General features: G+C 53.0%; 2 protein-coding genes across 2 annotated transcripts; one reads left to right on the top strand and one right to left on the bottom strand.

The window, feature by feature from the left end:
- The first annotated feature begins 4,937 nt into the window (after positions 1 to 4,937).
- Positions 4,938 to 6,960, top strand: EGR2 (early growth response 2). Its single transcript, XM_054382470.1, has 2 exons — positions 4,938 to 5,430; positions 5,756 to 6,960. Exons 1-2 carry the CDS (start codon positions 4,938 to 4,940, stop codon positions 6,958 to 6,960), a joined length of 1,698 nt encoding a protein of 565 aa, XP_054238445.1.
- A 4,795-nt stretch (positions 6,961 to 11,755) lies between these two features.
- Positions 11,756 to 12,493, bottom strand: ADO (2-aminoethanethiol dioxygenase). The gene has a single exon (XM_054382569.1). It carries the CDS (start codon positions 12,491 to 12,493, stop codon positions 11,756 to 11,758), a length of 738 nt encoding a protein of 245 aa, XP_054238544.1.
- Positions 12,494 to 15,033: the final 2,540 nt, after the last annotated feature.

Genomic DNA, 15,033 nt, shown 5'->3' with positions numbered 1-15,033 from the left:
CTGAAAGCCTTCTGACAAACCTTCTAAGTACTCAAACATAAGGTAATGGGACCAACAGGAGAATTGAAAATGTGACACTTGATATACTTTTTTTTTTTTCAGTCCTTCAAGGCCATTTGCATCATTAAGGGATATACTCAGTCCCTCTCTGGACCAAAGGCCCAGTGCAGCTATGAGACAAGGTGGCATTTACACAAAGTACAAGAGACATGTTAGAGCAGGAAATACAACAGTAAATGACAGTAGTTTTGGAAGAAAGGGCTGGAAAGTAGAGCTTAGTAGTCAGACTATCACTTTGCTGAAACCAAGTGATTATTTTGAGCCTCATCTCACAACTGATACGTGAGTCCAAGTTATAGTCCCTGTTAGAGAAACAACTCTCTTCTTTTGTTGTTGTTCCCCCATTAAGCATCATTCAAAGCTGGTATTTTAGCCTGCCAGCAGGGATGCCCCCTCTGCGGCTTGCTCCCAGCACCTCTCTGGGGTTTGTGCTCTGTTCTGACACCTTTGGAGCTGCAGGCGTCACGGCCTGTGGGGCAGCCGTTCCACCCTGGCGGGTATCTGACTCACCATGGCTGTGTTTTGGTCTCTCTGTAGGTGGCACGTTTGTGTTGTGGAGCTGTAGGGGCGCAGTTAACACCGTGAAACATCAGCGGCACCCAGCCCCGCGCACCGCCTTTTGCTCAGCGCTGCGTCTTCGCCGGCTCCCGGGAGCGCCTTCGCCCAGGAGAGGGCAGTGGAGCCCGCACAGCCTTCCCGCTCCCCTTCGCCAGCTCCGCCAGCGGGAGAGCGCCCTCCACTCAGGTGCCACGGGAGGGACGAAAGGGGTAAGCACAGGTAGGACTACGGATTTAATGCATATGCTAGAATAGAGAAAGATCCAGGTAAAACATTTTGCGCCATCTAATAATGGGAATAGGTTTGGGGCAAAGAAGTTTGTTGTTGCTTTCATTTTACTGGAAGTTTTCTGTCACACATACTTGTTGACAGCCACACAAACTTAAACTAGTAACTTGATGATTCCATACAGGTTATTGAATTCCTATAGCCCATATTAGAAAACGTTATTGACATTTAAGTAACCCTTCAGGATGTTGTCACAGCAATCCTGAGCCAAATCCTCACAATAAAGTAATTAACGTATTTCAAATTTACAGGCATTCATCCTAAGACAACAAGCAGCCTTGGCTGAAAACCACAGTGTGTGGTTTCAAGGTACTGTAATTAAGGGCAGACTGGGATGCCTTCTCCTCTACTCTTTAACCATCCCCTTCCCTCAGCACGCTAGCAGTCAGATAACTGTTTTCTGCAAGTTCATGTTTACAGCAGGTCTCCCTGGCTGGGTGCCAGGTTTCAGTCACCAGCCAGTATGGGCTGAGAGCCTCTATCAGGCCTGTTAGGGGCAGGTGGGGTAGATATAACATAAATTGTCTTTTGCCTGAAGACTGGGAATCCAGCAGACCCCCCTCCCCCCCCCCCGCCCCCCCAAAAAAAAACAAACCCACAAAGCATTGGTAAACCAGCATTGCTTCCTGTGAGGAGGTGACAGATATCTCTACTCTCAGTGAAATGGGGCAAGCTTACAAAAATTTGAAATCTGGCTTTGGAGAAAAGATTCACTTTTACATAAAACATTAGGAAAATCTACCAATCCTAGCCTGCATCTGGTCCAGGCTTAGAAGAGATGTCCCTTGTTATTTTCAGAAGTCGGGGGCACTCACCTCCCTAACCAGGAAGACGTCCGCACCCTCAGCTGACTGCCCACTCCCAAGTGCACTTGCTGAGCTGAGGCTACCTTAGTATTCCTGAAAGCAGTGAAGCGCACAGTGGAAGTGGCATGTTGTGTTTCCCAAGCAGGCCTACTAGCTGCTGTTAGCACATGAGGTCAATGGAGTTTTGCTATAAATCAGAGTAAACCCCTGGACAGATGACTCAAATGTGTGATGCTAGGCTGGTTAAATGGGGGTTGCCAGCTCCACAGATGACAAGCTGACTTTTCCTCCTCAGCCCCTCTCAAGCTCAGGCGTGGAAGCAAGACAATTTAATTTCTACAGCTACTATTTCATGTACTTGTAGTGAATGACTACAGGAAAATATACCCAGTGCAATGTCACCTAGCACCTTGTTAAGAGAGCAGATGGAATAAATCCAAAGAGGGCTGGTTTCAAAGAAATTTGAAATAAAAGAGTTCTGCCCCTCAGCTCTGAACCCTCCTCAATCAGTGCCACATCCAGTCAGAGATATGTCATGCACATAACAAGGCACAGCTCCTCTCTTGGTGCAAGTGGGGCTTTGGCAATTTACACCAGCAATCTGTCTGTCATATGAAACCACGTGGCTTATAGGAACCACAGGAATCACTTGGATTTCTTGCTTGTAAGGCTCATTGACGTCAATTGGATGCTCTAACCCTCAGAATCTGCCACACACGGATCAAAGGCACAAAGCACATGCAAAGCACTACAGCAAAAGTATCTGAAAATGGACCAGAAACATTTGAGTTTCATCTGTCAGCATCTTCCTGAAGACCAAGCATTAACTACACTTCCATCTTACCCAGCACCAGATCCCACTACAGTTAAAAGAAAGCTCCCATTGAGAGGGGTTGAGTGACCTGATTGTCTCTATAAAGGCTGGAAATTGGGCACAATTTGCCCCATTCTTGAGAAGGCTTTTAAGATTAACCAAAAAAATCAACTAAGAGTAGTATTCCTTAGGTGAAATTAGCCAGTGGTATGTTAAATTTTAGTTGTGTCACTCTTTCATGGAATCCTTCTCTGTAGTAGAAGAACATTAAATTTTCCAAGTTAGTTCAAAGGTAGAACTGAGATGTGGGAAGGTTAAGGTGATCTATGAAAACTTGGACCTTCTTTCTTCTGTATGCACTATGATTAATCAGTGGGCATGTGGAATAATGCAGGAAGATGTTGTAAAGTATCCCTAAAACCTGCATCTGAGATCTATGACATTTCGCAGTAAGCAGGATACTGAGAGCTACCTGTTTCTCAAATTCCTGTGAAGTAACTTGCCCCACTGCACAGCAGATCCCAATATTTAGTTCCTTCATAGTAGTGATTAGACCAATTATAGCTCAGCTGTAATGGAAAGGTACAACACAATTTCTCCTACTTTTCAGTCAAATTGCCTAGAACCTGTCTCTCCCTCCCTGTCTCTCTGTCATAATTTAACTTTTAAATTGAGATGGGTTCTTTAAATGGAAATATCCAGAATCCCACTGAATTGAACACAGGCTTTCTTTCAACCAAATCTCACATGCCAGACTGTATTGGCTGTACATTAAGTGCTAGAAAGGACTGGTAACAAAAATCTATGTTTATATATTTACTAATTACTGTGCATGCTTCCCTGGTCATCCATTAAGGAAAACATCTAGTTTTATGCTGCTGTGCCTTAGCAAGGAATGACAAATGCCCCTAAGTCTTTTACTTTTTCAGATATGCTCCTGTCTATCCCGGGCTCTGTGGTGACTGGACAAGTAGTGAACCTGGAGCATCAGTAAAGGCAGTGACACAAACCAGAGGAACTAAGAGCACCTTTCTCAACTTGGCTGTGAGGTATTGTGTGCATAAAGAAGGGCCTGGGAGACAGATGCCTTGTGACAGTGTTTGGGAACCAAGTGCGCATGCCAGAGGGACACTGGAGCACACCATGCTTGTGTGGCACATGCTGTAATCTGCTAAAACCTATAAATATTGGTATCTGCAGATAAAAATGAAAGTGAGGAGTTTCCAGCCTTCCTATGTGTTTTGGCTTGCTGGTTTGGAACAGGAATGTGCTTTTGTAGTCTCTCTCATATGCAGCCATGTCTTGCTACTGCTTGGGATGTCAATCGGGACAGACCACAGCAAAGAGGCCATGCACATTACAGATCATATGTGAGAGCTGCTCTCCTAAAGGCAGACACACACAGCCATGAGATTAAATATTCCTAAGTAACGAGATTAGTGACATGAATGTAGCATGGGATACAGCTTTCAAAAATAATTACATCTGACACCCTCATCAGCAAGATGTAGGGGCTGCAAGCTTGGAGCTTGGGAACAGCATATGAAAGACTGGCTTCTCCTGGGAGGGGAGGCACAAGGGAGGTTATTTTTAGTGCTTTCGAGAAGAAGAAGGGGAAAAAAAAAAAAAAAAGGCAAGCTAGAATTTAAGTACTCTTTGGTTTGATACCCTCATTATGGGGGAGATTATAGGGACAAGGAAGAAAAAGGATGGTCCGGGCAAGGTGGGAGTGGCGGGAATGGGACGGGACGATGGGGGGCGGCAGGGGAGGTGGTGCGCCCCCCGCCGCCTATCCGGTCCTGTCCCATGCCCGGTTGCGCCCATCGGTACAATAACAACCCACCGACGGCGGAGCAGCCGGTTCCGTTTTCACGGCGGTATATATAGATCAGACAGTTTCCAAAAAAAGCAACGAGCACTCGCTGTGCTCGGCGTCTCTTTCCACCCGTAATTCAGAAAAGAAAAAAAATCTATTATGTTTATTTATTTATTTTAAGAAAGGAAAAGCTTGGTTCCGTAAACGCGACTGTTTTCTGACCCGCCGCCGTTCTGCGGTTACAGGCTGCTGAGAAAGTGAGCGAGGTCCGGCGGGGCGGCCCCGGGACCTCCTCTGCTTTTCCGAGCTTTTGTAAATTTTCCGGAACGAGCCCTAAAAAGGGCAGGCAAGGCGGGGCCGGATCCTCGCCTTTTTAGGACAAGGGCCCCGCCACCGGAATATCCCCCTGGGCGGCGCGGCTGGGCGGCGGCGGGGCGCTGCAGGCACGGCGGGGGCTGAGCGGGGCCGGGGCCACCCCCACGGGGCGCGGAGGGAGAGCGCAGAGGGGAACGGGGGGAGTCGGGGCGGGCACGGGGCTCTGGGTCCTGCATGCGGGCGCCCACGTGACCGCCAGGCCCCGTTCCTCAGTCCTTATATGGGCAGTGACGTCCCGGGCATTCAGGGGGCCCCCATAAATACTTACCGCCAGACTTGTCCTCCAGCGCCAGCTGCGGCGGGAGCGCGGCTCTCCCGGGGCACCGCGGGCACCTCACCGCCGCGACGGGGCGGCCGCCCGCCTGCACATGCCTCCCCGCCCGCCGCGCCGACTGCCCGCCGTTCCCCCGCGCCGGTAGTGGGAGGCAGGGGGAAGCGCCCCCTCCTCGCTCTGCTCTCTTCTGCTCTCCCCTCCCCGCCCCGAGTGCACACCGCCGGCCGGGAGCGCCGCTCCCCCGGCCGCCCCGCCGCTCCCATGATGACTGCCAAGGCAGTGGACAAGATCCCCGTGACCCTCGGCGGGTTCGTACACCAGCTCCCCGAGGGCATTTACCCCGCGGATGACATCGCCGCCGCGCTGCCAACTTCGGTCGCGATCTTCCCTAATGCCGACCTGGCAGGACCGTTTGACCAGATGAGCGGTATGTCAGGGGGTAAGTGGAGCCCGCGCAGGTGCGGGCCGGGCTTCCGCGGAGGGCGGCGGGATACCGGGGCAGCGGAGGGGCAGGCTGGGACGGGGGTCGCAGTCCCCAGGGTCTCGCCCGCTGCCTGGCCGGGATACCCCGCCGTACCTCGCGGAAGCCCTGCTTCTGCGCCCGGCTTGGCGAAAAAGTTGGGGCCGGCGCGGAGCCCCCGCAGCTGGAGCGCAACATGTGCGCGCCGCAGCTCCGCGTCGGACCGGGCTGGGGCGGGCGGCGGCCGGGACGGGTGCCCGGTGGGTGGCGGCGCGGAGGGCTGACCGGCTCCTTGCTCCCCCAGACGGCATGATCAACGTGGACATGGGCGACAAGCGAGCCCTGGACTTGCCGTATGGCGGCGGCTTCGCGCCCAACGCTCCGGCCTCCCGCAATCAGACCTTCACCTACATGGGCAAATTTTCAATCGACCCGCAGTATCCCGGTGCCGGCTGCTACCCCGAGGGCATCATCAACATCGTGAGCGCGGGGATCCTGCAGGGGGTCAGCAGCACACCCTCCTCCGCCGCCTCCTCCGCCGCCTCTGCTGCCTCCTCCGCCGCCTCCTCCTCGGTCACCGCCGCCTCCGCCGCCTCCCCCAACCCCCTGGCCGGGGCCCTCGGCTGCACCATGGCGCAGAGCCAACCGGCTGACCTGGAGCACCTCTATTCGCCGCCGCCACCGCCCTATTCGGGTTGCGGCGACCTGTACCCCCAGGACCCTTCGTCGGCCTTCCTGCCCGCCACGGGCGGCGGGGCGCTGCCTTTCCCCCCGCCGCCTTCCTACCCCTCCCCGAAGGCGGCGGCAGCCGACGGCGGGCTCTTCACCATGATCCCCGAGTACGGCGGCTTCTTCCCGCCCCAGTGCCAGCGGGAACTGCACGCCGGCCCCGACCGCAAGCCCTTCTCCTGTACCCTCGACTCACTCCGCGTCCCGCCGCCCCTCACGCCGCTCTCCACCATTCGCAACTTCACCATGGGGGCCCCCCCGGCGGGCGCCGCCCCCGTCAGCGCTCCCGGCGGTGGCGGGGGCGAGAGCGCGGGCGCCCGGTTGCCCGCCGGCGCCTACAGCCCTCACCACCTGCCGCTGCGGCCCATCCTGCGGCCCCGCAAGTACCCCAACCGGCCCAGCAAGACGCCGGTCCACGAGCGGCCCTACCCTTGTCCCGCTGAGGGCTGTGACCGCCGCTTCTCCCGCTCCGACGAGCTCACTCGGCACATCCGCATCCACACGGGCCACAAGCCCTTCCAGTGCCGCATCTGCATGCGGAACTTCAGCCGCAGCGACCACCTCACCACCCACATCCGCACGCACACCGGCGAGAAGCCCTTCGCTTGCGACTTCTGCGGCAGGAAGTTCGCCCGCTCCGACGAGAGGAAGCGGCACACCAAGATCCACCTGCGGCAGAAAGAGCGCAAAGGAGCAGCCGCCGCCGGGTGCCCGCAGCCCGGCGGCGGGAGCGGCGCGGCCGGCCTGGCCCCCTGCGCGGCGCGGACGCGGACGCCCTGAAGGCGTGGGGCACGGAGGACTCAGCGCTGAGCCGCCGCCGAAGGCGGTGCGGCGGGGCCCGGAGCGGTGCGGGGCCTGGCGGGGCGCGGTGAACAGCTGGCGGCGCCGTGAGGCTCCCCCGCGTCGGGCCCGAGGAGGGCCGGGCCGGGCCGGGCAAGGCCAGCGAGTGTACATAGGGACTGCGGCGGGAGGATGGATGCATGCAGTGCCGTCGTGGTGAGTGAGGTGTCCTTGGTGCCTTGTGTGGTGTAGAGCCCGGTCCCCTGTCTGCATGTGGGGGGTGCCTTACCGATCCGCTCCGACGACAGCGGTGACACCGAGACTGGAAAGTTTTCCCTCTCTGGTTTTAGTCTGGCTGTACATTTCTGCCTATTAATATTGGGAGGGTTTGGTTTGGGTTCTGGTTTGTTTGGTTTTTGTTTGGTTTTAAGAGACTATATTTTTGTACACACTGGTTTGGGGGTTTTGTTTTATTTTTCTTCTTGGTGACTTAAAAGTGTTAACGTTTGTAGTCGGACTTGGGACGGGATGTAAATACTGTGGCTAAACCGATGCCCGTTGTCAGTCGGGACCCGGAGCGCAGCAAATAATACGAATAATGCACAACCACTAACGGGAGCTGGAAGGAAAGAGGGTTTCTTTCTGGCTGCTCTGTAAATAAACTTTTCGACAGTAGGGTAGGTGCTCACAACGTTTATAAAGGATGACAAATAAATCTCTTAATTATGCTAAATTGACACCTTTATTTCCGTAGGTTGTCCGTCCCAGGGGAGGGGATTGCCTGCCTCCCTCCCGTCCGTAGGCCGCGCTGGACTCCGGTGGCAGGGGTCTGCGGGGCACAGCCTAGGCACAGAAAGCCATCAGCCCTGGCATGTAGACACCATCTCTCAGGCGCGGGGATTTCCCTCGGAGACGAGAGATGGGATAGTATTAACCGGGGAGCGGGGTGGGATTTTTTGACTCACTTTCTGTTTTGTTCCGCGGTTACGATTCGCCCCAGCCAGCCTCCTCGAGTGGGCTGCGGAAGAGTGAGCACCGACAGCCGCCGCCTGCGGAACCCAGCTCGGGGCTGCACGGGCGGCTCCGCGCCCACTCCCGGAGGCTCCGCGGGGCCTGGGGGCGGCGGTATCACTCGCTCCCGCGGCACAACCGCGTTTTTCCTGCCAAACCTATCTGGCCACAACGTTGCGGGGTGGTGGGGTTTTTTTGTTGTTGTTGTTTTGTTGTTTTTTTGTTTGAAAAAAACACCTTATTTTGATTATTGTTTTTAAAGACGTTTTCCTCGGGTCCTGCCATCGCTGCAGGGCCGGTCTGGCCTCGCAGGCTTGCTATGCTGCCGCAGAGATCCCCAGTACGGCCTGCACTACACAGGTGAGCTGTGCAGGATGGACCTTGCTGCTAACGCCATGTCCCAGCGCTACTGGGAGAAGGGGCAAAGCCATAGCCTGGCTGTCCCCAGCCTCTGCTTGCCTCAGTGGAGGGGCCTTCTGCACAAAGTCCTAGTGGCACCTGCCTTTTTTGCCTGAAACTGCTCTTCATCTCCTGAAACTGGCACTGGCTGCTGGGGCAGCTGCTCTTTGCTTGGGAAAGGAGGCCAGTGGTGGGTGAAGCAATGTGCCCATTTATGAATTGGATGTGAAGCAGGCTTCTAAAGCCAGGCACAGACCAGTCTGTGTGGGATGAAGAAGCCACAGAAAGACACCATCTCCAGAGCTGCTACTCATCACCCTGGAGCAGCACAAATAAGACTTTGCCTTCCTTACTGCATCTCTTGGCATGTTGTGGTTTCACGAGATCCCATGTGTGCACCTGGCCCCCAAGAGACCATGGCCTGCTGCTGGAGGGATGTCACATGGAAGCACAGCCCCACAGGAGCTGTGGCCTCCTTGGTCAGCATTACTAGGCTGCAGCATGGGAAGTTGGAGAAGGATCCAGTGCTCCCCCAGTCTGCTGGGCTCCTGGAAATACTGCCACAGCCTCAGACTACCAGAGCCCAGTCACAGCCAGAGCATCACGAGCAAAATTTGGAATTGTTACCCAGGCGCACAATCTGAGGCTCCCACTTGTAGTCTCCAAACTATTGTCTTCAGCTGCGCTGTAAGAATAAAACCTCAGTCAAAAGCAAAATGAGATAACACAGATTATAATCTGAATTGTGACAACTGCACTGACTAGCATATAGCTGCAAGATAACCTTACACTGTGTAACAGCATCAGTGATGTTAAGCCCGTGCCTTTGCCTCACAGTAACAGCCAGCTTCAAACGTCATCATACTGCCTGTGCCCAGATTTATCTTGTAGGGGCTCTGGTGGGAAATTTGGGCTAAAAACCCCATGTTGTACAGCACCTTTCAAAAAAGGCCAGATGCACTGCTCATACTGTTAAGGAAAAGAAACTTGTGCTGCATGCCATACTTGGTTCAGAAGTGTTGTAAAGCAAAGCAGTAACTGCTCAGTGGTGAGATATCCTCTATTTATTCTATAACTCAGCAATAACAGTAACTTTTGCTGTCGTGAAAACAATAACCAAACTGCAGAGAGAATTAACAGCACTATAGACTTAAACCTTCTGCTTACAGATATCCAGAACATACACAGTAAGTTTCAATTACTGAGTAAGCAAGAAGTTACACAGAGAGGTTTTTCATTAACGCATCTCAGGTTTTCTTTGCTATTTTTCTCCTGGCTTTAATACTTTGATGCTAACACCTTCATGTAAAAAAGGGGGGGGGGGGGAAGGTTTTGCCATAGCTGTTGCTCACTGCACTCTGCAGTGAAGGGCCATGCTGTCCCCTACAGGATGCATTAAAGTCCCATCCTGTGAAACATCCTGACTAAGTTTTACATACAGAGAAAAAAAAAAATTAAAAACCAAGCAGAAAGCCCTAAAGGGAGGATAGAGCAGATGACATAAAAATGCTTTCTGTCACAGTTTGTTTTTCCAGTACAGTTGTTTGCATGCACCATGCTATCTTCTTTGTGAACTTCTGAAAAAAGGATGATGATGGTCTTCATTAGTGTTGGAGGAGTCAGAAGCAGGCTGTAACACAGGGAGACATTGCGTTACGGTTAATGACTACATTTGATAGAATATCGTTGCACATTAACTAATGCTAAGCTGCAGGGGAATTCCAGGAAAAACAGGTAAGCCGGCTGCAGAACTATCAGACACTTTAAAATGCTGTAAGTGGAAATCGCCTGAAATAATTTTCACCAATTTTTCCTTGCAAAAGAATTAACCTGTGCATGCATAATCCTGACTGTATGTTACATTCATTCTTTTGCAGGCCAAAACCCCCCCACCAAACAAAAAAGCAATGTCATATCAGAATCATTTAAAAATTCACACAAGTCACTGTGCAGGAAAAACAAGTCTGCTTTTTAGATACACAAAGGAAAAATAAAGCTGGTTGTGGAACAATTTCTGGAGCAGGTTGGTTCATCACTTAAGAAGTTGGTAAGTTGTGTTTTCTTACTTGAATTCTCACACAGTGACCAAGACGACTGGGGTTGCCAGGGCCTGGGCTTGTGGTATAAAGCATGCATTAGGATGAACAGGCACAAGACCAGTCCCTGTGGTACTGACAGAGTAATTCACCTAGAGAACTAATTTCTCCTTTGTTAGAAAGATGGCATCCCCTGCCGTAGACAAACTGCATCTCCAGAGTGCTTCCATCATAACAAGGCAAAAATAATTTTCTTTTCTACACTATGTTTATTTAAAAGCTTTATGAAAAAATAGTCTTTATAAATAGTATAAGCAGGGAAACTGCAAGGCTTCAAAAGCCCAGTGTGTTTCATTTGTCCATAGAAAGCATTCACTTGGTCCATAGAAAAACACAGACTACACTTTAAAGAGAAGACATCAGGTCAAATCTTATCTGTACCAAGAACACGTGTGCCACTGTATACATGGGGTATGCAAATAAGTCACATTTCTAGAACAGTTTCCACGACACAACAGTGGATGGTTCATTTTTTTTCCAAAGATGCCCACAGTTTCCACTACTGTCTGCCACTGCTGCATTAGTTTCCAAGGGAGGTTAATTAGCAGCTGACTCGTCTCCTTCTAGCTGAAGTAGATATGCATAGATGTACTCTGTAATTCTCAGTTGCAGAAGCGACATCGTATATGCAACTCTTAAAAAGTAACCCTGAACCTGGTGGTGTCCCTTTGGAGCAGGAATCCCTTTGACTTCAGCCCTGGGGATCACTGGTGTTTACTGAAGGAGCATGTCCTGGGTTTCTTTTTTTTTGCTAGCAGGGTACAGCTCTTGTTGAGACTCGCTCTGGAGTCCCAAAATCTGGGGGTGGGCACACTCGGCTGGCTGGGGTGGTAGGTCCTTTCCAGGGGAAGCCAGGATGCCCCACGACAATTCTGACTGCACTGGCACTCCCTGCTGCAGCCTGAGACCCCCTCACTGACGAGCGGCCCTAACTATGCATAGGGCGCTGGATTACTTTCCCCCAGGCACCCAGCTGAGCAGAAGCTTAATCGTGCTGCTCCTCCACGTCAGCTCAGGGGACACCAGCACACGCTGGCGCTTTATTGCAACCCGACGCAAAGAGCAGACCTGTGGAAAGTCTTTGACTCGCAGCGATGCCAAGGAGTCCCGGCCAGCTCCCGCGATCCCGCTGGCCGGGCACGGGACTCCAGGCTGGGGGCAGGCGTGGTGTGGCCGGGCCGGGGGCGGTGAGCGGCTGGCTCCCCTCAAGCCGGGCGCGGAGGCTACATGAGAGCTCGTTGTTTAGCGGCCGCCGCTAGGCCCAGGCCCGGGCTCGGGCCGCCGCTGCCTCAGAGGCAGACGCGGGGCCCGGGGTAGGGCTCACCCCCACACCAGAAGTCGGCGGCCTGCGGAGTCTCCATCAGCCACACCTCCCGCGGCAGCGCGGGCGGCTCAGCACCCGCTGCCGGCGGCCCCTCCAGCAGACGGTAGTAGTGGCAGTCCCGGCCGTGCTGGGGGTCGTAGGGCGGTGCCAGGATGTCGAGGAAGGCGGCGGGTCCGTCCACGGCGTCGATCTGGTGGAGGTTGTCGGTGTGCGGCGACAGCAGGCAGGGCGGGGAGGCCGGCGTGTAGTGCTGACGAGAACGGTACAGGGCGCGGTGGCACGGCCCGCCGCCGGCAGCGGGCGGCGGGGCGGCAGTGGCGGCCCCAGGGGGCAGCGTGTCCATGCAGGCGATGCGCAGCGTGCCGTAGAGCACCTTCAGCATGCCGTTCATGCCCGGGTGGTCGTGCAGTGGGATGCAGGCACCGCTCCGCAGCAGGAACACGCCCATGCTGAAGCTCTCCGTTTCGCAGATGTGCATGTAGCTGACAGGCGGCACCACGCCACCCCACGGGATCCCCCCCCCTGCCGCCGCCGCCGCCGGGCCCCGCGGCGCCAAGTGCAAGTCCTCGGCGCGCACCTCGTCCAGCAGCTGCTGTAGTCGGTGCAGGTTCTCCCCGAAGGCCGGCCCCGCCGGGCTGCGGAAGGTGATGCGCGCTTGCCGCGCCACCCGCTGGATCAGGGAGGCCATGTTGTCCCGGGGCATGGCGGCGCCCGGCCTGGCCCAACCCCGCGCGCGCGGCCGCTGCAGGCGGTTCCCGCGCCGCTTCCGCCTCCGCGCCTTGCATCCGCCGCGCATGCGCGCTGGCACCGCCGTGCACCACGGGCCTCGTAGTCTTGCCTGTTGCCGGCACTGCAGTTCTGTGCCCTATTGCGACTCCGTGCCGTCCTGCAACCTTCGCTGCTTCTCAGGGTCCTACGGGAGCGCGGAGCCGGGGGCGGCGAGGAGTCCCGGAGCTAGGGGCGGTGGTGGAGGGAGGAGGACTACAGGGCCCATCAGGCCTGGCGGAGGTGAGTGGTCGGCGGGGATTGTATCCCGTGGGGCGATGTATCCCGTGGGGCGACGTGCCAGGGGTGGCGCGGCCCGCTGGCCGGCTCCAGAGTCGTCCGGTGGCACGGCCTGCGGCCGCCATCTTAGCGCCGCAGGGGGAGAGGCGCGGCGGGCGGGCGGGCGAGGGTCGCCGCTCCGGGAACTATCCGGTGCAATTCCGGTTCCCGGCGGCAGCCCGCCGCAGGCGGAAGGTCTGTGTGGTGCTCCTGCCTGCCGGGGACGTCGTTACAATAAACAAGGATTTCCGTGCCTCCTCTTTTCTCCCGTGTGGCTGTAGGAGGGTGAGAAGAAAGTGGAAGAGGAACTTCTTTGTAGTTTAACTATGTGAAACTTAGCACGGTAGTGCAAGTACAGTGTCATGGACGTGTAACGCACTGAATGAACGGTTTATTTTTGATCACTATTTCCTTGTTACAATTGAGCCACTTCGGCAAATATGTCAGATTTCCGTTTTCTGATACTACCTGTCCCATTGGAGTATTGGATGGAGGTCTTGCTTTACGGCATGCGCTGTCCTCGGTGTGCTTCCTTATTGTCACCTAAGGTTGTGATTATACCTGAATTCATTATTTTTAACCACAGATGAACATCAAACAAGCACATGGAGTTCCAGACGCTGATCACCGGAGACTCCACGTGTGACAGAAAGGATGGATAATCTTTTGGCTCAGTTCGAGCCTGGTGGAGCCTGCCTGTGGTCGTTTCGGGCTGTTATACAGGAAGGCTACAGCATTTATTCTGCCAGAGCGTTAAAAAGAATGTTTTATTTCATTTATGTATCTGAGGCAACAATCCTATTGCCTTCTTTGTAATATGCATGACTCTGCATAGCAGATCATGCCTAGAAAAGACTGGGTTTAAAGTCAGAAAATAACCTATTTGTGGTGGGATTTGTTAAAGTTAGTCTCAGATCACAAGAATATACAGGCTCGCATCACCTGCAGTTCAATTAAATTTAAGTGGGTGTTCATTATCTAAGTACCGTGGTAAGTCTAGGCCCAGCTGATCAGGATTCTGAAAAACAGCTGATTGACAATACAGTCAAATAGGACTCCAGTGGCTACAGCCCATCAAGTTAAAAAAAATACTTAAAACCGAGGTGAAATGATATGTTTTCTGGATTAAAGGCAGACTCAAGTCTTAAGATGTACATTAATTTGACTTAAATATGTGACTTTACAGTATTGCATACTATACATGATTCAGAAATACTGTACATGGCTCAGAAATACAGATGTTGCAGGCATGTGATCACACAGTAGAAGAAAAAATACTGATACTATAAACAAAGTTCGGTGACTTGAATCTCTCTTCCTGAACCTGTATCCCTCCCTCTATAAGTTTGGTGCAGAGAATACAAATAAATGATGGCATTTTTGCTTCCTCTTCATGGAAAAGGATGTTCATTTGAGTTGCTGCATTTTGTGTTCCACCTGACACTAGAAAGCTTTGCATTCTTACAGTGATTTGTGGTTACACCTGGATGTTTTAAGTCATTTTTGTCTCCAGTTTCTAGTGTTGGGATTGTGGGATGGAGTTCAGATGAGCATTTCTATACTTGCCAGGACCAGGTCTGCCAGACGGTATGCTTAGGATGTAGAGGCAGACTGAGGTTGAGAAGTAGTCTCTTTAATGTCCTGTGAGGCTTTTTTTGTAGTGTGCTGGACTGCTTAGAACACCTGTGTTCTCACTGCTGCTGTCTTGATTTGCAACGGGCATTTCTTCAGGACCCAAGAGGTTTGTAAAGCTTTGTGTTCAGTGTGTTCTTCTATGTAGTCCTTTTCTGAAGGGGGGAGTCAATTTATTTATGGCGGTATGGACTGCAATTTTGGACAGTTACTATTGTCAGTGATACTAATCAACTATCTTTATTGGCTGAAACTAACCATTTGCATCCTGCCTCCACAATTACACTTTATGCTTGTATGCACTTGCTAGAATACTCACTTTTGAACACACTGATTCATTTTCTGTGCAGCACAAAAATAAGTCATCTTGTGGAAACAGAATTCTTAGTATTGGTAGGCCAGTTGATTCTATGGTTTATGACATTGTGCACTTGGAGTAACTTGCAGGTGTAAGAAAGGTCAGCATAGAAACCCAGGATCTCAAGTTCTGATCTCAGCCTGATCTTGACTTGCTCAGTGCTATTAGGTGAGTTACTTGACCCTTTTATTGCTTATCTCTATAAACCA

This window comes from Indicator indicator, chromosome 7 (assembly GCF_027791375.1).
Source record: "Indicator indicator isolate 239-I01 chromosome 7, UM_Iind_1.1, whole genome shotgun sequence".
In the NCBI taxonomy this organism is placed as follows: Eukaryota; Metazoa; Chordata; class Aves; order Piciformes; family Indicatoridae; genus Indicator; species Indicator indicator.
The sequence above is the reverse complement of the archived record's forward strand: the minus strand, read 5'-3'. Positions and strand labels throughout refer to the sequence as shown.